At 35.2% G+C, this 22726-nt stretch overlaps 1 protein-coding gene across 1 annotated transcript in view; it reads right to left on the bottom strand.

Moving 5' to 3' along the window:
* EFL1 (elongation factor like GTPase 1) overlaps window positions 1-22726 on the bottom strand; it is a 79276-nt gene that overhangs the window by 9504 nt on the left and 47046 nt on the right. Inside the window, exons 16-19 of the mRNA XM_074917632.1 lie at window positions 18982-19113; window positions 16370-16517; window positions 8943-9949; window positions 3846-4030 (exon numbers count right to left, since the gene is read on the bottom strand). Coding sequence (XP_074773733.1) covers window positions 3846-4030; window positions 8943-9949; window positions 16370-16517; window positions 18982-19113 — 1472 coding nt within the window. The remainder of the gene's footprint in view (window positions 1-3845; window positions 4031-8942; window positions 9950-16369; window positions 16518-18981; window positions 19114-22726) is intronic.

Genomic DNA, 22726 nt, shown 5'->3' with positions numbered 1-22726 from the left:
TCTCCAGAGTTCTAAAGCACATTCTAGACACTATTCTGCTTAGAAGGGATACCGAAAAAGTATTTGGATTAAACATATGTTTACAGTTTGCCTGTGCCACACTCCCCCCAAAGAATAAAAGTGTGTCTAATAGCCAATCATTATGCAATTTAAAAGATGCGAGTTAACAGGAATACTATCTATTTCACAACTTTACAACTAGTAGAAGCCTTTGACAATTTCCTCACCTGACGAGAATTCAATCAGCATTTTAACAGAGCCACGTGCGTTATTTTTTTTACTATAACACTACTTCCCAAATGGGATTAGAGCTCCATTATTCTAAGCATTGTGCAATCACAAGTATCTTCTTGTTCAAAGAACTTTATGATTAAGATAAAATGACATGACTGAGTGAAAGCTGTAATTGCAAAGAATCAAGAGAGAACAAAGGAAGCAGGCTCAGGCAAAAACATACACTAATCCTTGTAGTATTAATTCAAGGATTAAAAAAATACAAGGGGTGCATAATTATCCCAAAGTTATATATTTTACACTAAGAAATCAGAAGAAGGTTCATATTGAAATCTAAGAAAATATGGTCAAGTAAACCCGAAACACTTAACATTTGCCTATAGATATCATAAAGGAAAATACTTAATTTGTTTAAACTGGGACAAAACTGAAAGCTCCCACTAATGGTTATTTGGTGCCATCCTCTAAAGGCAGGAATAAATTGTGTAAGCATGGCAGAACAAATGAATAAAAAAGGAGTATCTGTCAAGATAGACCTCGATATGTGTATTGCTCAACCCCCTGGGGCTGGAGCAATCTGAACTATACAAAATACATTCATTAACTGAAGAAAAAAACCCCAGTAATTTAATTTCCACAGAGACCAAAATAGCTTCATTTAAATGTAGGCTCTATCATTGACCTTCCTGTGTTTATAGTCTACAAATCATATTAATGAAATTACGAATAATAATAAAAAATTTATTCAAACTTCATTTCTTTAAACATACTTTATGCATGTGATTTCCATGAGATCTGTTTAAAAGTTAAAAGTGTTTAAAAGTTTAAAAAGTGTCTGTTTCATTATCTGTAAAATGGGGATAACAACATGTTAGAAGGAATCTGTGTAGAGAAATACATGTCCCAGGTACTCAGCTAATGAGCTGAGCACACTGAGGAAACACTATTAACACAGAATTAATTCAGAATGTCATGGATAGTATGCAATTAAAGCAGCAGCCATAGACTCGGTAACATAGGGAATGCAAAACTAAACCAAGTAGCTACCACACTCCCATTCCATTTTCAGCACTAAGGAAAAAGTAGTCTAAGATTACACAGAGTTGACATCACATTCTCTTAGACAAGAATACATTAAATAATTGGGATACAAATAAAATGCTGGTGTTTATCATGTATATATATATATATACACCATCATAAATACCATTATAATTCATCAGTAATGTAGCAATGTCAAAGTCAGGCCTAATACCTGATGAAACCTGATAGGATTTTTTATTTATTTGGGTGTTGTGCTTTGTTTTTAGCAGAATACAGAGAGAAAAAGAAACAGAGAAAAGCTCTAGAGATTACTCATGCAATCTGAGACACAATCCCATTTTTTCTGGCTTCTCTGTCATACCACCACTAGAGATTTTGAAAATTGTATTTATTTAGCAATTCTGCTGATGATGTGAGAGTAGCATGCACTCCCTCTGCCATCGCTGTGCAGAGCCAACATTGCTAGTAGCTTAGTAAAAGGCTTATTTTGTCACAAAAATATGTGAGCATGACTTTCAATGTGACAAAAAAACAACCCTCCCCACTGACAGATTTGGCAGGTGGAAAGGTGACTAGCTTACACAATCATTTTTCCTACTACCACTATATTTTTTAACATATTAGCTATAATTATAATCTCTCCTCAGGGTCAGTTTTAGAAAATGTTGCCAGTTGTTCAAATCTCCCTCTCTTATGCCTATCTATACATGTCAAGATTTTCTTATGTGAAACTCGTAACATCTGACAGAGTGAACATATATACCAAGGTTTGGGGATAGAAAGGAAGGTCAGAGAGCCAAGGGGCTTAATATTGGAGCACAGTAGCTACAAATCCTAAAGAAATTGGCACAAAACAATGGTTAGCTGAATTAAGTGTCCTTCTGACTGATATTCCTTTCGGGCACTGATATCAGAGGCTGTTCAGACAAAAAGACCAGCCAATGCTTACTGGTTTGAGGTACCTAATCTGTTACTGGCTTACACCTTGACTCCTATAATCAAAAAGTTGTTGCTTTATCTATTTTTTGTGCATACACCATCTATGGAGGGTTGTCTTTTTTTTTTTTTTTTTTTTTTTTAAATTCAGTGTAGCTCTGTTTTTCCCTTCTGTAGTTCTTTGTGAAGTCAGTTATAAGAAGATCAAATGAATCAGTATTGAGGGAGGAGAGACAAGTCCCTGGTCCACTGTATTTTCTAACACCAGTAAGGTACCACTGCCAAGGAAGACATAACGTACTTTTCCAGGGATTCCCACCTCTTTTGATAGAACATGACTCAGGTGGTTTGCAGAGATCCTGTTTCAATAGCATCCACATAAAATTTCTGTGGCAATTACAATTACTAACAAAGAAATACTGCTAGTGAAATACTTAACAGATACTACCTATTAGGACAATTTAGCTACAGGAAATGAGGAAAAATCCACACCATGTGAAAAAACAACACATACTTCAGAGAGAAACAGTGGTAAACGGACCATAGCTGGCAACTGCATGGAGTACTACTGACCTCAAAAATCTGTAGTTGTTTGTACTCAAGACACTTGACATTTGAGGTCACAAAACAAATCAGAAGATGAAACAAACAAAAGAAAAGACCTTCTAATCCATTTACAAAACTTTCTATGGTCCTAACACCAAATAAAGGAACACCTGACTAAAAGAAAAATAAGAAGAAAACAAACAGAAAAAAATATACTTTAGTTATTTTAAAAATTTAATGTGAAAAGCTTATACCCACTGACTCTTGCTCTTCAATCCATTTTTGGTTCCTTCAGTGGAGCCTTCTGGGGAGCCCTACAATGCAGCTTTGTCTTGAACAAGGAACTCTGATTTACAGCTTTTTATATTTCTCCTTGAAGATCTACTATCCATATCATAGAAACAAAAGAGTGCACTTTCAGCTGATGACACTCCTTATCAGCTTTCCCACTTGCACAGCTCTTTTACACCTTCACTTTCACCTCTTCATTTCTTTAAGTGACAAAGATGACCAAAGGGAATGAATTTGAGGACACCTCCGCTTACTATCACCAGGCTTAATTTTGAAAGAATGAAATTTATTCCCTTTGCCTTTAAGTAAGAAAGTACACGTTGACTTGGAATATATAAGGACAAAAAAAAAAATAAATATCTTGGGTGTCTGCTAACCCTAAAAGGTTAACTTTCATATGCATTAGATTTATTGTTACATTTTCTATTAGTGATAGGTTGGATTTGGGTTTTATTTTTTTTCCATTCCCCAAACAATTTACTGGAGGACTCACTAAAAAAGGCACACAAAATTCAGGAAAACACATTTATGAAGAATCAGTTTCATTCGTGAAGGACTCACTTTCTATTGAAATATAAAAGCATCCCATGTAAACAAAACATAAATAAATTTCTAAACAGCATATCTATAAAAAGAAATAATATTAATATAAAGCTATCTTTTTCTTCTTCAATTCAAAAAGGAATTAATCAAATGTCTTGACCAAAACTTAACCTTTTCCGCTTATTATTCCAGTCTGCCACATCTACAGGAAATAGATCACCAAAACAGATGGAGTGAATAGATATTTTTACCTCCCAGTGGCTGAACACCAGCTGCGGACTGGCCAGGCCACTAGTTCTCTTCCTGATTTCATCAGCAAAACCAAAGCTTTCTGCTACTGGCAGGACTGCCTTAATAATAAACACATCCGTCCCCTCTTTCATCTCCTCTTGTAACACTCTGCCTTCTCTTTTGGACAAGACAGCATACACACGACCTGCAAAGACATGATTTTGATGAGCTTACCAATATACTTATATTCTGTGTCATGAAGAGAAAAACATAAATATTTATACATGAAACTTTAGCATGAAGTAAAATACATAACTAAAATTCTTCCTTGTAAGAGGCTCAATTAAGTGGAGCCATTAAATTCAAACAAACAACATATTCTATCAGTACAATGTGCAGAACCATGTGAGTAACATTTAACAGACTATTACTGCTGAGTGGATCCAGATAATGCTTGCACTAGGTGCATTTTATACAATCAGATGGCTGTTTTTTAAAAGGCACTTTGCCAGATTACATGCCTAACTTGCTTTATTTCTTACAACCAAATATTTGAGAAACATTACTCAGAAATATCATTCTGTTGCAAGAATTATATCTTAGCTACCTTTAGAAGTTTGTTTGGATCACCATATCCCTGTATGATACTTGTCCCAGATACTGCAGTGCTATTCTAACCACAGAAAACTAGTTTATCTGAAATACTACATATTTATTATGTTTAATGCGTTCAATTATTTTTTTAATTAATTCAGTCTTAAGTTACTAATGGATAATTTTTATTTTTCTTTCCCAAATAAACATTCAATCCATGGAAATACAGTGCATATATCATGAAAGTACCTGTGAAATCACCCATGTCTGACTGTACAGTAGGCACTGATTTTTTAAAATGTTTTTGCAAACTTATGGGCTAAGTATTCTACAGTCAAATACTAACAAATACATTTGCATTAAGATAATAAAACTAGAAGAAAACCTATGCGCTGAAAAAATGTTTTAGGAATGACTTCATTTACAAATGTGAATACTTAGTAAGTATAAAATGTAGAACTTAACTTTACAAGTACCTTGCTGTGAAGAACAAGTTTATATCAGTTTCTAAAAGGTTCAAATATTTTATATTATATTGCACTGAGAAAACATGAATGCATACCCCTACTTTTTAAACAGCTGGGCAAAACTGACTTACTGGAAATAATCAGAAATATAGAGTACTTTGTAATACTGGCCACCTAATCTCACTTGACAGAAAGATATCATTAAATACTATAGCCACATACATTGATTTGCACATATACTGTAAGCCTTTGGTGGAATACCAGAGGAAATGTTGGAGTGGGTTTATTTGCCTTTATTTTTCGAATGCATAACCTGGTCCTTGTTCAGGAAATTCATCACAAGCATACAGCTAGTACAGTTAAATCTTCCTGTCAAATGCAGGTAATGAAACATCAGTTCAGCACCAATCATTCCAGAGTTTATAGTTTTCTAGTGAAATGTGGGTTGAAATGTTCTATCATCACTGATCATTTTATCTGCTCATGCCCTTACCAGGACCTCCTCACTGGTCCTCTGACTGAACTTCACCTTTGCTATTCACAACAGTCTTCTTATTGCTCATGAGGAAATACAGGAAATACTTAAGATTCTGCATTTTAAATCACAAAAAGATGAAGGCATTCTGAAGATAAGTCACTGAGTTTGCCATGCACGTACAATCTTTGTTAACATAACTAAGCACTTTCAAGCCTATGAAAATTTCAATGAGTCCAGGAAACTCTCAGAAATGAAAGGGTCGTATCTCAGCACAGCTCACAACTCAGTAACTGCTTTAAAATGCAAGCTTAAACATACACACTGCAAAAGAGCATCACATCACCGTCACTATACATATACCGTGTATGTACCACACAGTATGTATTAAAGCCATTTGTTAAAGCAAGTAAGTTCTAAACCACTTTACAGGTTATTAATGTTATAATTCAAAATATTTATTTTACTAATTCTTTTAAGCAGGAAAGTCTAGAAAACTTTGCACACATATTAATAAGTAAGGTAACATTTATCACAAAGCACTTCAGATGCACATATTCTAGCTGTAATTCACCGAAGATTATTCTTTGAAAACATAAAAGCCAGAAGACAATTTATAGCTTACTAAATGCTTTCTAGCTACATGTATTTCATACATGGAGCACAGCCTCAATTAATGCTATCACAACGAAGCTAGATAAGGTCTTCAGTTTTACCACTATGGGCAGACTGCAGTATACTGAATAAACACTGGTTCTACCCCAACGCTAATCAGCTGAATGGATTTAGCAGCATCAATCACCTAGAAATACTTAAAGATCCTCCTATTCAAAACAGTTAAACTGTTATTTTGAAAACATGATACTACTTCAAAACCAGCTTCAAGGTGCTGCAACATACAGAAGAAGTCTGTGAATAATAAGACTTGCTTTAAATACGTATTAAGTACAGCTCCTTAAAATATTTAAGTCCTGTTCACCACTTTACTGAAGGATACTTCAGTGCATCAAGTGAAAATGTTAAACAATTTCTGTATTCCCTGCATCCTAAAAGAAGCGAAGCTTCATACTGGAAAGAAATATTGTGGAAGGACAAGATCACCATTTGCAAGAGCCTAGGGGTCACCAAAGGAGAAGCTGTTCTGTTTTGGAATCTGCATGTTTTCACTCACACAAATGAGCCAGAGATAATACTATGAATTGATATGAATTGCCCCCTCAAATGCTGTAATCTAAAATTTTAATAACTTCATTTTAAAAAACAAAAAAAGACATACAAATTGATATAAAAAAAGAGGAAAAGGCTACAAATAAGGACTGGTGAAGTCCTTTCCCAACTAAGTTTCACTGACATCAGCAAAATGAAAAGACAGTCTCCTGAAACACAAAAGACAGAACTGAAGAACAACTCAAAAGGTAGGAATATCAACAGGCAAAAGCTAATAATAATTTAACATGTGATATTAGTTCTGAATATTCTTCAGCTTTTGGGAGTTTACGTGGAACTTCCATAAAGCAGGAGTGTGTAAAAATGGATTTTTCTAGTGATCTAACTGTAGGAAAGAGATGCTCAAAGTACAACCTTACTGGGAAGCATCGGGCATATGCAGGACACAAGCCTAAACCCAAGGCCCGTTACACTGCACACGTATTTCTGTGTTCCTCTCTCCTTGCTCCTCTCCTCAGTTCCAGTTCAGTCTATTTTCACTGTCAGAAAACTCTGATGGAAAAAGCTTTATATACCAAGACAACAAACATAAAAGAACTAACTTTCTCAGGAAGTGAACATCTTAGAAACAAGCAGATGAATATGAAAATACATTAAACTCAGCTGAGTATCAGTGTATGGAGGACCAACAGAAGGACTACAGTTACAAAAGCCAGCAGTTTCTCACATGTCAATAGGCTAGTCTTACTGGATAGCATGCATACTCTTCAATTCTCCTCATGTAACTGCAATTTTAGCTTAAACTTCCATAACAAAAATTAAACCCATGAATTTGTAATGGGCTAAGTGCATGTCCATGATTATTACCACACAACTCACATTCATTACACTAGGGTAATTTGCTTCCATGTCTGAGTCCTAAATTGCACTCATTATATATATATAAATAAAATAGATATATATACACATATATATCATGAGTGTGTGTATACATATGCACACAAATATATGCATACATATATACACACATATACATATTTTAATATATATTTCATATATACATCAGAAAGCCATGTTCCCATTTGGTTTTATGGTACAATTGATGAGTCAATGCATGTTAATCACATCACTATAAACAATCATGCTTTTTGGGTTGTGGGCATTTTTGAAAACAGCAATTTATACAAACTGCTATCTTGCTTATAACTTGATGTAGCAATTCAGAAATATTGTGCCAATGTGCTCCTGAAACAGTAATGTGTAACACCACAAAGTTTAATTTTGATAGGCATTCTTACAGGTTAAAAAAATAATTAAAGACAGTTTAAAATGCAGAAGTTCTATGTAAGTTGCAGTTTAAGGTAATGTATAATAAGCCTACCACAGGATACCTTTTACCAGGGCTACCAGAACCTCCAGAAAACAACAGGATCATGCATCTGTACAAAACAATTGCTCATTCAAAGACATTTTTTGTCACTGCATACAATTGTAGATTTTGCTCTTCAGACCGATTTGCTTTGTATAACTTCTATCATTATGCTTGTGTGCACAACAGATGACATTTTTACAACAAATAGCCAAATCTTTAATTATGGTATGTGGGATATATTATCATTCCTCACATGATTACTATAGTCAAACTAATTCTGCTGATAACTTAAATGCAATGGAAGTTAATTTTAAAGAAAATCTTGGTGCATTGGATCAGATTCAGCATGCGAGCAACTCCCATGGAAAACTCCAAGAACAAATGCTAGGGTAGGTTAAGTGGTGTTGTAAGTAGGTCATAAAAACAAGTTTAAGTAGGTGTAAGTGGAAAGGTAATACAAGTGACATAAATTTGGAATGCACTGGGTTTGCAAAGTGAGCCACTTGCATACCAGAAGGATACAGATGCTACTTAAAACAAAATTTTAAAAACTACCAACTGGATTGTAACAATAATTTAAAATTATCTCTTTTTCCCGATGTTACTTCTATATTAATTATTATATTAACTTAAAACATCTTGAAATGGCATTTACTAAGATTCTGCACTCATTTTACAAACAGGATAGGTTTCCTCATCTCTTCATGGAACTAATGCTTAATTATGAAGAACAATACCGATGTGCACATTTACTGAAGTTGGTATTACAGAAAGTTCATAAAAAGGCAACATTTTATATCTTGCACTTCCAAAAAAGTGTATGCATACGTTTCACATAAGCAAGAAGAATGCTACGTTTTCATTCAGAACAGTATAAAAATACTACAGGCATCAAGAGACTCATTTACAGATCTACTGGAGAACTCTACAATTCTGACAAAACTTTTAATCAAGTTATACTTTCTGATTCAGTCTACTATATAAAACCTCAGCTTGGAACTCAAAGCAAATTCCTGACAAAGGTTTATTTTGTCTGTCTTACCTAAAACTTCTGCAGTAGCCATAATTTCACATGTGTACATTGCTGCCATAAGCCTCTGTGGTTTTGCTTGCAAGGCATAACGACAAGCTTCCTTCATGGTGGCAATCAGTTGTCCAGAGAAGGGACCATAACAATCAGCAAGTAAAACTTCTCCCTTGTGTTTACTAATTTTCTCAGATGATTTTGGAACACTTTGACTGCTGTCCTGGTGTTCATCATTTGCACTGCAAACTTCATCAGTGCAACTGCTTGTTAGATTAGTATCTTCATTTTGTTTATGTTCTATGGCATCACATTCCCCCGAATCCTGACTACTAGTTGACAGCATCTCTCCAACTTTATTTATTTGCCATTTTTCCACTGTAAAACAAACACCCATGAGGGGTTCTTCACACATGGGACCTGAAAGCGTAGCCAGCTGAAATCCACTGACTATACTGTTGTCAAAGTCTCTGTATTTACTTACTTCTTTCACAGTATTTCCAAGGCACTGCCACACAGACCTTTTATAGCCCTCAAAATTATGTAACAAAATATTAGGCCCACACTTCCGTGGGCCAAATGACCAGATCTGATCAACAGCATTTCTCCACTTCCTTCCCTGCAGATTTTGCTCCAACTTCTGTTTGAATTCCTTGATCCTATCCAGAGTCTTCTGATTTATCTCATGAGTTTTTTTATCTTCGTTTAGAGATGAGTTGAGTTGCTCCATAGTTCGAATTAAGTCACTGTTTTCTTCAAGAAGTCGAGTTACCTCCTCTGGGAGCGGCACTGCTCTTACGCTGAGAGTAGCTTGTTTATTCGGAGTAGATATTGTAACAAGCCCATCTGAATCGACTTGAATTCCTTCCGGAATTTTATTTTGGTCCTCTTTTGTTTGGTGTATGACAGCAACTTTCTGCTGTTTTCCTATTTCTTCATTCACCATATCAACTTTTGGAGGTCTTGTTATTGTCTCTCGGAATGGTATAATAGGTGCCGATACACTGACCTGTACCTTTGCAAACCTATAAAATAAAGATTAAAAATTAGTTTAAAATTTAAAAAATACTTTTAAACTGAGGGTGGGAGGTAGGACAATGGCTGTAGCATGGAACAGATGTTCATGAATAAATCTGATTGCAGTACAGATTACTAGGTAATGCATTTCAAACTCAAACTCTTAAAAAACTTTATGTAAAAACAAGCATTGCTTCTTATGCCTTCAAAAGGATTTGGAAAGGAACTGAAGAAAATAAATGAAAAAAAGCATTGCTGTGCCTCTGTGTAAATCACTGGTTCACCCACATCTTGGAAACTATGTGCTGCTGTTCTCTCCCCCAAAACAAGCTACAACAGAACTAGAAAAAATGAGAAAAAGGACAATCAAAGGTATGAAAGTACATGCAGCCTTCAGATGTTTCAAGGATACAACAGAGGTCTACAAAATTATGAGGGGCGTGGGGAAGGCTGATCAGGATTAACTTACAACCACAACAACCCCTGAACTGGCCTCGAACAAGAAACAATTAAAGCCCAGGAAAGCGTTGCAGTTACTCGTTTTAACTCGTCCCCAGACATCTGCTCTAGGCCACACTGCTGCAGACATGGAACTGAGCAAGATGGACACTTGATCTGAACCAGTACAACCGTCCATACAATAAGATGCTCTGAAAACATGAAGCACTGGGTAAGCTGAACAAGCTCTTGTAAAGTGTGGAGCCAGGGTTCTAAAACTTTGTGAGTTAAGGGTAGGTACTCTCTGCAGTTAGGAGCACCTGGAGAGCTGATACTCCCATTTTCTCCATACTCCTGGCACAGCAGATTGAAACCTGTGCACAATACTGTGCTGCCCACGTGCATAAAACCAGCACCGCAGCACAGAAGTGGGAGGAGCATTAATAGAGGGAAAAAAAACCTTTGTGAATTCATATTGTGACTAGCTAGTGCAAGCCTTAACCACTATTCTCCTTGCAAACCTGAAGGATGATTCATAGTTGTGATCTTGTAGCAAATGTAAATATATGAGGCACAATTCTGAAGGCAGAAGTCATTGAGCCCCTACATTGGAATGCCCTTAAGTGGATTGAGGATGGGAACAAATGTCAAGTGAAATAGCTACTCCTGAATATCACCAGATAGGGACACATTTGTTATAGAATTATGCCAGATAATTATTTCATGTATAAACCTGTCATTAGTAGAAGTCTTTTCTCTACTATAAAGCAAAACACAATCCCTCTCCCTCATACATTCCAAGTAGCTTTATATTGTCGTTGCTTCAATGAAAATTCAGTGATTTGTTTTTTAATAAAGTGACTTATGTGAGTACAGTTTTATACGAAACTAAAACATAAATAAAAGAAACTACTGAGATAATAAAAATAAATTGACCATTAACTACAGACAAAAACTAAACTATCAGTTCTATACCAGAAAACTCTTATTATTTCAGGTCATTAAATGCTTTTCAGTTTGTTAAAAGAGTTTATACTGGAAGATTCTCAAAGATAACAGAATTTCCTAATGGAAAAAAACAAACAAATTTTTGATACTGTGTATGAATCTTATTTTGGGACTAATTAAGAAAAGGTAAATTCAATCTTTGCCTTTAAAGGACCAGAGAAAGCATAAAATAAAATGGGGTATGAGACAGTAGGTGAAGATTTTGGTCTTTTTCCATGCCAAAAGAAAGGGGAAAATTTTACCAGTGCAGTTCAGCCTGTTTAACTAATTTATAGTCTGCTTTGCAAGAGTGCTGGTGATTTTAAAAGGAATTATTTTGGGTTAAGAGTTGAAAGATACAACCTAGGCAGCATTCCTTTTCTTTTAAACTAGGCTGGGAAAACACCCTAACAGTGAAGAAAACCTGTGTTGGAAATAAAAACATTTAGGAAGAACTAAGTACAGCAGGCTACAATAAGACAGAATGACAGAAGTTTCAACGATACTGTAGCACTGGCATTTATAACAGAGATAAAGTGTGATTATCAAGGAACTGATACATTGCTAGCAGCAACCCTATTAACCAACAGCAATTTTTTTCAGATTAGTTTGTATTTATTATTTGTCTTGAAGTACGTACTCTGCAGGAAAGCTTTCACTACATTTTAGAAGGCATTTCGCAAGATGAGGAAAATTAATTACTAGTGATTAAAATGCTCTAAAAGTAAAAGCTTCACATCTTTGAGTATGCCAATGTGTTATTTTACCCCCTAGCTAAGAAGTGCCAGATTTGTCAGCTCTTTTATATATTTAATAAACATCTCTATATTTATTCATAAAAGATCACCTGTTTTATCTTCAAATACAACTTCATGACTTCAAAACATCCTGTATGATATTTTATCTGTTGACTATAATCACAGGAGCTGAAAATTGCCAATGGCACCATGGCAAAACTCTGTTTTTTTAAGAACTGTGAAATGGATGTTTATTAAGTGCACATAATCAGCATCTCGTTCAAATACATTCAAGATTTAACTCGGCTGAAGATACTGGAATGTTGAAATGTTCTCATCAGATCTGGAAAATAGCCTGTATTTTTCACCTCATCTGAAGGGGAAAGGACAGTCTCATAGCAAAATCTCCAAGGAAACACCTTGTTTGGAAATGAAACATTCCCACCACTGGTAAAATGGTAATCCTGTGACAGCTTTTTCTAGCTATATAATCTATACAAATTATATTGTACTGATAATTATCTAACCGCTAGAATTACAACCTGTGGTATAGCAAGCTAGCATCACATCAATGGAAAATGGCTTTTGGTTTATCGTTTAGGTATGAAGGTATAAAAATAATGTTTGATACTGCCAGCTGAACAAGGTTCTGTTTTTAAAACATATGGGGACAACAAGACCATAACAGGAATGACTTGTTTCTAAGGTCCAGATGTTATTTACCATTATTTATACAACATTCCTGCTAGTAAATGTTTATGTGCAACTATACTATTATACAAACAGAAAGTTATATTTTGGATAAGTCACTGATCCCTGTAAAGGAGGTGCAGTTAAGATTTTCATGCTGCTATAGTTTACATCAAAACCAAAATTAACAAAAATCATGTTTCAGTATGCATGGCTTAAAGGATCTTACGTGACTGCACGGACATCTATGATGCTAATACAACACATTCAGGAACGCTCATACTTCAACTCTATTTCATTCTAAAGCTGAAATATTTTGGTGTAATCAGTTTTAGACTAGCCACTATTCTGCATCAAGCCTCAGTTCTAATTAGTAGTACCTAGTAGCTGACTAGTTGCCTGCAATAAAACCACCACAGCTATTGCCACTTGAAATGCTATTCAAGCAAACACAGCTCAAAGTAACTCAACAGTTTTAATCTACATAATTTGAGCCTTGAGACAACAACCAAAGGCTCTGTCTTCTGCACTGTGGACTACATGGACCTAGAATCTCTAAAGCACTTATCTGAAGTACTTCACAAGCCTAGGAACAGTGATGATTAACATTATCTCTGTTTCTCTGTGATTGGTAATCTTGGTATTTTAAACCCTCTTTTATTAAACCTCGCACTAAGCCTTCATATGAGGTACAATTCATTGCATCAAAAATCGCTCTAAACCAGATTATTTTAGAAGCTATTAGTCTAAACTCCAAGAAAAGTGCAACTCAAAAAAAAAAAAAAAAAATCAAGCTAGGATTGTGTCTGGATTTTTGTTGCAGCTAAGCACGAATAAAAACTGCCAGGGGTTATTACACAGAAAATGTAGGTCAGGCACTACCTTACTCAGGCAACCAGCACTAAGTTTACAGAAATAATTTCATCCTTTGTTCTGATAACCACTATTATAACAGTTTGATGATATAAAGCGATGCTTTCAAGTCAGCTGAAACATCTGATATGCCTAAAATATTGTGATGGCAAGAAAAAAGGAAAAATTATTTATTAAATTTCTCTGACAGACTCAAAGTTCAGAGTTGTATATTCTTCTTAAGCACTCACAAGGTGTAAGCAGGTTCATTAAATGACAACAAAAGGCCTAATCAAAATTTCCTAAGTTCTGGTAAATTTTGTCAGAGTGATAAAAAAGATGCAGAGGGAAAGCAAATGTAATTGAAAATTTTACTTTTGTGGGACTCAAAACCAGGAGATCCATCCTTTTTGCAATTTTTCCATGCACTTGTATTATACTAAAAAACCAAGCAAAAACCACTCCATGCCACCATCTTCATTCTCTTTGCTTCTTATTCTGAACAGGACAATTAAATCCCCTCATGCTTAGTACTTGCAATGCTCTTTGGACAGAAAGTTCTAAAATTTCTATTGTAAAATGCAGAAAAAAAATGTTAAAAGGTCTAATTTATTACTCTATTCAAAAAGAACTAATTAGAAAGAAAAAATAAAAATAAGTTGAGGAAAATTAAACAGAACATCCATATTTAATCATTTAGACAAACAGGGATGACTGATCTTTTATTTGTTTCCATGTCTCTCTACATCTTTGACAATAAGTATCACTTGAACATAATTTTCTAAGTACACACTAGGAAAACTAATATGTGCCCTTGAAAAAGTTTGATTAAAATCTTGACAAAGACAATTCAGTGTAGTTTCAACTCAGCAGAATATCCTCAGTTTCTGTAATCACTCCAAAAACATCAACTCTTCAAAACTCGGTTGATACAACTGCAATAGATGCTAAGATCAGAATCCTGCCCGACTACTTCAAGTGTGAATTAAACATTTTGAATAACCTTTCCCAATACATTTGGGGAAAAACTTGTGGGTCACATTTTAAGGGTATTATACACTGTCTCGATCCCTGGTCCACAATTTGCTATTCCAAGCTATGTGTGCTTAGGAGTTAAACATTTGTACAGAAACATACACAGTGGTGAAATAACTAACATTTCAGATCACAACCTTTCCTCTAACTGATGCGTGTTTACCACTGCCAGAACTCACATGGAATCCATGAGGAACAGTGTGAAACAGGGATCCCATTCTTTACTTATCCTTCCAAAAAAATGGGGAGAGAAGGAAGGGACAATTCTTGTCCCCTGAGCTAGTATGTGAGGGATGGCAGCTAAAACATGCTAAGTCCTCAGAGATGGCTACAAGGAACACGAGCTAGTAAACATGCTTGCTCCCAACTCCTTTTGGGAGCTGGTACCCAAGTGAGGAAAAAAAAGACATCAGGAACCTTATGTCAAGTCCAAGTGGGTCAATGGTGGGAGCCCTGGTAGTCTGTGCCCTCAGGAATTTATTGTTTGTGCTCACAATGATACAATCACAGAGCATTTATGTGCTTTGGTAGTTTGAAACACTGACAATGTTTTCTTGAGGAATACAAGTAAGGAACACAAAATGGTCACTCTTGACAGTTTATAGTTCTCATAACAAAAAACAAGCTAGATAACAACTCTGAAAAAACCCAAATTATTTTACAAAAGAAAAGGTTAGGAATGTAAATATAGGGACTGCTATTAGCTGCTCACTATAACCCTACTTCCCCATCACATGGCTTTTTTTTTTTTTTTTTAAATTTTGACCAATGCCAATAATAAAGCCATTTATATATCTTGCTCTGCAAACTGCAGCTGAAAACAGGCACAATCAGTTTTGCTCTACTTAACATGGAACATTCAAGTGAGGTGTATCAGTAAATAATACTGTGTTTTTAGAAAGCGGTAAAAAAGTGTTGCCCGAAGTTGTAATGAGGACAACCATTAAAACATACATACAATTTTAGAAGTGATCCAGTCTAATTTCTGTAACAAGTGAATCCTGTCTGATATTAACCAGAATGAATATGGGTACAGTAAGACAGACATTCAACCATCCATCATCAGGTTTACTTTTTGGTTTTGAAAGCAAACATTAGCAGATGCATGTGGGCAGAAGTCCCCCAAATTTTTTAGTTAATGAAGTTACAAGAAAGGACTGTTTCAAACAACAGTTCTTTTACAATTTGAAGAAACATTAGATGATACTAAATCTATGCATTTATGCTTGCAGAAAATACTGCTTATGAATAAAAAAACAGATCAACATTTTAGAAAAAAATCAACACGAAGAGCAAAGGAATAGAAGAGTGTGCACATACAGTTTTGGTCTTGTTGCTTTCTAATTTTTGAGAGTTCATTTACCAGCCGTGATTTCCCCTCACAGTTTTTACTTTGTATAAATGGTACATTATATTCTTAACTGGACTCCTGAACCTACTGCAATTTATCATTTCCAGAAAGTGCCCAAAAGGTGTATAAAATGTATAAAAGTGATCAGCTAGTGGCTTCTGCCCAACTGCAGGTGATTTTATAGCTACGAAAAGGTGCATTTATGATCCAATGGTAAAAACTGTTGGTGGATGAAGCTTCTATATTACCAGAATATAAATCAAAGACATGCATCTGACAAAGAAATACAACAGACACCTACTGAACTAAAAATATTTCTTTCTTCTTGCCCCTCTAACCTTTCTTTCAGGTCATCCAAGCAACGCTGAAGATGAACTTCTCCTGCTGTCACTAGCACATGCTCTCCTGTCTCCTGGATTAAAACTTGGACGCATGGATCAGCTTGGTTTAAAAGCTTCATTCCTCTGACCAGCTGAGGCATATCACCTGGCAAAATAAGATACTATTAACAAAGTAATACTGAAGAAGGAATATTTGAAGCAGGGTATGCTTAACACAGGAAATAGTAACACTCATTTTTACAGAAGTCTAAACACCAATTTTAGGAATACTCAAAAACTTTCACCTCTGAGGTGTTTCTGTGGGCAAACTTCTGCTTCTAAGTCACAAAGAGTGGTATGGTCTAAGAGCAGCAACTGAAGACATAAGCTTCAAACATCATTTGTCAGCAAGAATTTATGTACTGATGACAAAATTCACATTATACAACCACAGCCATGGTACACATTTGAATGGAATGAGCATTTTAACTTTCACAGTTTTGCAACAGGTTTAGTGTATCAAGGTAGCTGTTGACTATGTTATCTTGCTTCCTATATACAGTTAACTCCACATACAGCTCATAAACAGCTCACAACCAGTAAAAACGATTGAATGTTATCAATGTGATTACAAACATCAAGATTTCACTCTTCATTTTCACAAATTATCAAGAGATATAACCTTTCTTATTACAACTGTTTAAAGTCACCTTTCAGTAAATAATTGTATTTCTTTGCAATCTTTCGTGGCTAAATGTAACAACCTGTAAATTGCTAATGCTTAAAATGCTCCAAACACATGAATAACATGTTAACTTCACTAAAATAAAAGCAAAAACTATTCCATATGTATTACTTAGAAGGTGTAAGAGTGAATGAAGCAACAAAAGGATTTAAACTATCCAGAAGCTACTGAAGAGTTTTAATGCTACTACAACCTGAACAGGGGAAAAAATGGTAATGTGAGAGCTTTTCAGTGAAACAAAACATATCTGTCCCTAAAATGAAGGTGTTTAAGAAGAGTTGTCTTAAAGTTAATGAACTATGAGCAACCACAACTGACTCAAATTTGGCTAGATTACATCAGAGCTGTCCATAAACACCTCATGTCAGCAACTTTTCATAATTAATACAATTTAAAAAAATGAATTATGATTCTTTTTTCTTATTTTCCATATGTGGTAAAGCATACCCACAGGCTTTCTAGGAATGCATATTCATATTCAGAAGGAAGAGTGACATTAAACTTGTCAGTCACTTGGAGACTATTAAGAGAAATATGATACTGTTTATTTAATGCAAAGCTTGTAAGGGTGTAACAGAAAATTATCCTTGAAAAACCAGACATAAACAAAAAGTAGAAAAAACACAGCATTAGACACTTTCAACTTCGTCTTCTGCATTTAAGCCCACTGAGATGAATAAATTATTTCTATTTCTTTTAGAGCTTATGGTAACCATACAGGAAGATTTTGACATGAATGTGAAGACATACAGTAATTCTGTAAAGTATATATAGGGAAATAATTTATATTTATTTGAGTCATTTTCCCAAATAAGTAGCTGCAGTTTTGCAGTATGTTTGCTGTGAGAATCCAAGGCACTCATATGTGACAATGGGCTAGGGTCACCTCAAGACTATATGCAGCTCCCTGGACAATTTGATTGCTTTCAAGCAATGCAATGGCCAAATTTTGCTTGTCTTCTTGTTATTGCAAGCAGCAGCTGATTTTCAGGAAACTTTTGCAAGTGTAGATAACTTTGAGGCTTCTGTCCCTTTAACAAATTTAATTCAAACCATAGATTCAGAAGTTACCAGGGAAGAGAAATTAAGCAATGGTGTAAGAATGATACAGTTTCATTTCCTTAAGGAAAAAAAAAATATCCCAAAATTGGGCAGTAGTTCTAGAATTACATTCCTTTAACATTTTCAACTTAATACTACACTCGGTAGAACTAGTAATTTCCAATAGTTTCAGAACTGCTTTAACAAATGCAGGATGTACAATGTATGATTATCTGTTAATACAGACATGCGGGACAAATAGCTGTTAAGCTGTCCAATCACTTTCTAAAAAAACCGTGTAATCTTAGTGTTAGCGTATTTTGTAACTGAACAGAAAGCCAGTTATTTTGATTCTACTAACACTACAATCACAAATGGAAATTGGGCTGAAATTCAAATAGCCAGAGATACACTGCTCTGGGGGAGGTGAGGGGAGGAATCAATTAGAAGTGGCACTGCAAATTGTACCGTGAGCCTAATGATACAGCATAAAAGAATGTTAGCAGAAGTGAAAAACCCAAAGATATACTTACCTTCACAGTAAAGGAATCCTGAACCTTTAACATCACACAGTATCTTACTTGTGGAACAGCTAAGTCTGACCATAAAGGGCACAACAGGGTCTTCTGTATCTCCTCACCTACTGAGACATGAGCTAGCCAGCTAGAAGAATTCACAAGGACAATAAAGTATGGACCTCTAGGCAACATATATATTGGTTTTATACTGGGGCAGTCTCTGATTCAGTGGACAGATCATAAATTAGCCAAACCACTAAGGATGGGGAGCTGCATTGCAACCCCATCGAATTTCCGTTACCATCCCCGTTCTCCTTTAAACTTACTTGGATGTTTCGGTTCAACAGCTACCCGCACAATCGGTGTAGCTTCAAAGTTGAGAGGTGTAAATGGTGGACAAGCTGGTGATGTTGACAGCGTTGCAGACTTTAGCACAACATCTTGCAGGCCTCCTATTCCTAATGAAAATTGGAAAAAGAAGAGTAAAACAACAACAAAAAAATCACCCACTGTCATATTAAATGAGATTAAAAAAATGATCATCAAGCTAAAAAAGCTGAAATTATTCTAATTACAAAAAACAGATTTAAAAATTCCTCACTGTTCATATAAAGTATCTGTTAAAACATTTGTGCGTAACCTGGGTACTTTTGATATTTGATACTTAATCTCACAGTTCCCATTGCATTCCCTCTGTATTTGGAAAAGGAGTGTTTATAGCTCTGAAGTACAAAAAGGACATGAGGACTTTTTTCCCCTTCCAGCATGTCTAGCCTTTGTACAGCTCAGACTTATTTTTGATTGTTTGAATTTAGAAAAATTTGGACTGCAAGAGCCCTCAAATGGTCATCTAGTGCCACCTCCAGCACCAAAGCAGGGCTAACTTCAAAGTCAGACCAAGTTGCTCAGGGCCTTGTCCAGTCAAGTTTTAAAAACCTTTAATGATGGAAACTACACAGCCTCTGTTGGCAAGCTCCTCCAGTGCTTAATGACTCTTATTGTGAAGAATGCTTTTTTTTTGCCCCTCCCTGCCCCTCCCATCCCCCTTATGCCCATTTGCGATTCCCTTTTTCTGAAACTTGAATCTTACAAAATTCAATATTTATCACATAGTAAGCTATTAATTCTAATCCTAATATATTTTATAATGCTGGCAAGTCAGAGAAAACTGAGCTTAAATTATAGTGATAAGAAAAAAATATAAAAAATATTAGCTATAAATCTGCAAAATAGCTGCTGTAAATGCATATTTAGTCTTGGCTGGCTGGCTGGCATATTTAAGACAACTTGAAATTATTGCCTTCGAACTCCTAACCAACAGGACATCATTTGCAATTTAGTCAGAGCTATAAAAACACTAGCAGAAGTGTTTGAGTAATAAAGACAGCAAATAAAGCTGATATTGATATATACAGTCACTTTTCCTGATTCGCCTTCAATTGTAAGCAATGAGCACTGCAATACTTCTAATAGGGTATAAATTAAATGCATATGTAGCTTGTATTATGAGAAAATGGATACTTTTAGCCTGTAATCTATACCTGCTTAAAAATTAAATTTGCATTTGTAGATTGCAGTGTATTTGGGGTCCTTTCTTATCATTCTCTCCTACATTCCCAAGTAGTGATAAACTGAGAAGTTCTTAACCCCAGCTCCCCATTATCATCATAATACTTTTCCAGGTTCTCATTCTGGCTTAGTCTTCATTATTTGAGGCCAGAAACGAAGAGGGTGAGCTTCCACCCTATGAGATCATGGGGGAGTTCAAATTCTGAAAAGCCAGTCTGCTGCAGAGTTATCATCTGCAGAATCAGACTGTTCCTACAGCTCTGAAGGCTGAATGTCTGGCCAGTAGGATATGCCAAAACCCAAAATGTCACTATTTAAGAAAACCTGCCTCAAAATCACTGGAAGCAGAAAAACATTCAACAGCTTTAAATGCAGGATAGCAGATGCTACAAAGAAATAAATCTGTATAAACTCCGTGTTGCACCTGACCTATGACCAGCATGTATTTCCTTTTTTTTCACTTCTTCAACATGTGGTTTGAATGAAAAACAAATGCTGGATGATCACCACCACCAGGGACTGAGAAAAGGGATGGGTCCATTTTATTGTGATCTTCTCCAGCTGGTAAAAGGAAAATGATTTAGAGTGGGAGGTGAACAGCTTCTTTTGACAGTATAATGTGAACCAGAGAAATCAAGTTACCAAATCTTACTTCAGATAGACTCACTCTTTTGTTAACACACATTACTGTACTCTTACTACCATAAGGAAAACTTTGCTCTTCTGTTTCATGCTGAAGGTAAAAATACATAAATTATACTAGTGTCTGGCAAAAGTAATACACTAAAAAAAAAAAAAATAATCTGTCAGTTTTCATGAAAATCAGTCAGCCATACACTGCGAGTGTTTTAATTGCTTAACTTTGTGAGTTAGCATAGAGCAGTGTCCATTCCTGATGAACCCATTTAATTTACAAATTCTTAGTAACAAATGTTGGCAAAAAAATAAAAAATCCATAAAGATTAAAGGTTCTTGGACAATTTTTTGCATAATATGACTATGAGTAAGTAACTGCTAATGTGTCTGCTGAATAATGTTAGAGGAAGATGTAACATAACTAATTCCAAAGTACCACATGACATGTCTGTGGAAGAATTCTACTAATTATACTGATCATAAATCTTAAAACAAACTTACTGTTGATCCCACTGAAAATTACAAATACTACTCGAGATCACAGATCTCAAATGTGTATTAGTATGTTAATTACTTGAATGGACTTAGAAAAGACACTCCAAAAACTAAGCTTATAAATACAACTCCCATTTTAAGAGTGGTTTTGTCCTGTTCAGCCCTTGAAGAACGACATCAAAGGAACATACACATTTTACTTCGTGTCTCTTTTTCTAGGACAGTAATTTCCCAAAAGAAAGGAATCAAAGGTAAGAAAAAAACGTCTGCAAGGTGAGACAAGCTACTGCTCTTTTGGTTCAAGTTATCTTAAAAAATGCAATGCTTTTTAGTATTTCAAGGTTTTTTAAATAGTTATGTCTCAAAGAACAACCTAATCTATAAAGTATAGTCTGTCACACAAACATGCACACTGGGAGGCAGTTTGTTATACGTCGTTTTAATTATTTTTAAGAGAATCTGGAATTAGAAATGTCTATACGATTTTTAAATGTATTAACTTCATCAGGAAACTGCTTTATATTAGTCATGTTTCTGGTGTGTAACCTAATTTCTATACAAAAGAAAATGCTGAATTCTGACTGTTTGGGGAAGTGTGTAAAGTTCAAAGATACAAGAGTTTATTAAAAACTCTGTATTAGAGATATCACATACTTTGACACACTGTGTCACACAACTTCTAACACTGTAATTGGTAGCAAAGCCTTTTCTTCTCAGTCAGAAGTCAAATCACCTTTACAGGTTTTTATGTAAGGCAAAAAGCTGTTATCTACTAAACAGTTACTACTGTATTCTTTTCTTGTGCATAGTCCTGTTGAGATTAAGGAGATCACCGTGCAGAGAACCTACAATGAAAAATGAAGCCTACCAAAGGATACCATATAGTATTTGATAGGATGTATGAGGCTAGATTATTTTTTCTTAAATTCATCATCTAAATGCTTTGCTCCTACTGAAAGGTAGTATTTTTGTACTGAAAAAGCATTCCCACATAACTACTCATCAATACAGAAACACAGTGCCTGAACTCCATTGGACTTGGATAGCAACAGGCACTGAAAAATAGCACACTCCAGGGCTCTGCCCATGTGCCAAGGACTTCACTGAAAGAAAGGTAATTTTACAAAGTTTAACAGTCAGATGGAAACACCCAGACAGGGTAGCATTCATTCTATGAACTTGATACCATCTTTAAAAGAAACAGGCAAGACTTCAAATATTATGAGGAGATATAATTTTAAAAAGATTACGAATTATCTCTCTCATCCTAAAGATGCCAACCCTACACATAACTGTGTATCAAACAGATTTTTGCTAGCATATATTAAGAGTACTGTCCACATTTATAGAAATGTAACCAGTTGCTTACAT

The sequence above is a fragment of the Athene noctua genome, chromosome 13 (assembly GCF_965140245.1).
Source record: "Athene noctua chromosome 13, bAthNoc1.hap1.1, whole genome shotgun sequence".
Lineage (NCBI taxonomy): Eukaryota > Metazoa > Chordata > Aves > Strigiformes > Strigidae > Athene > Athene noctua.
This window is presented reverse-complemented; position numbering and strand designations above follow the sequence as displayed.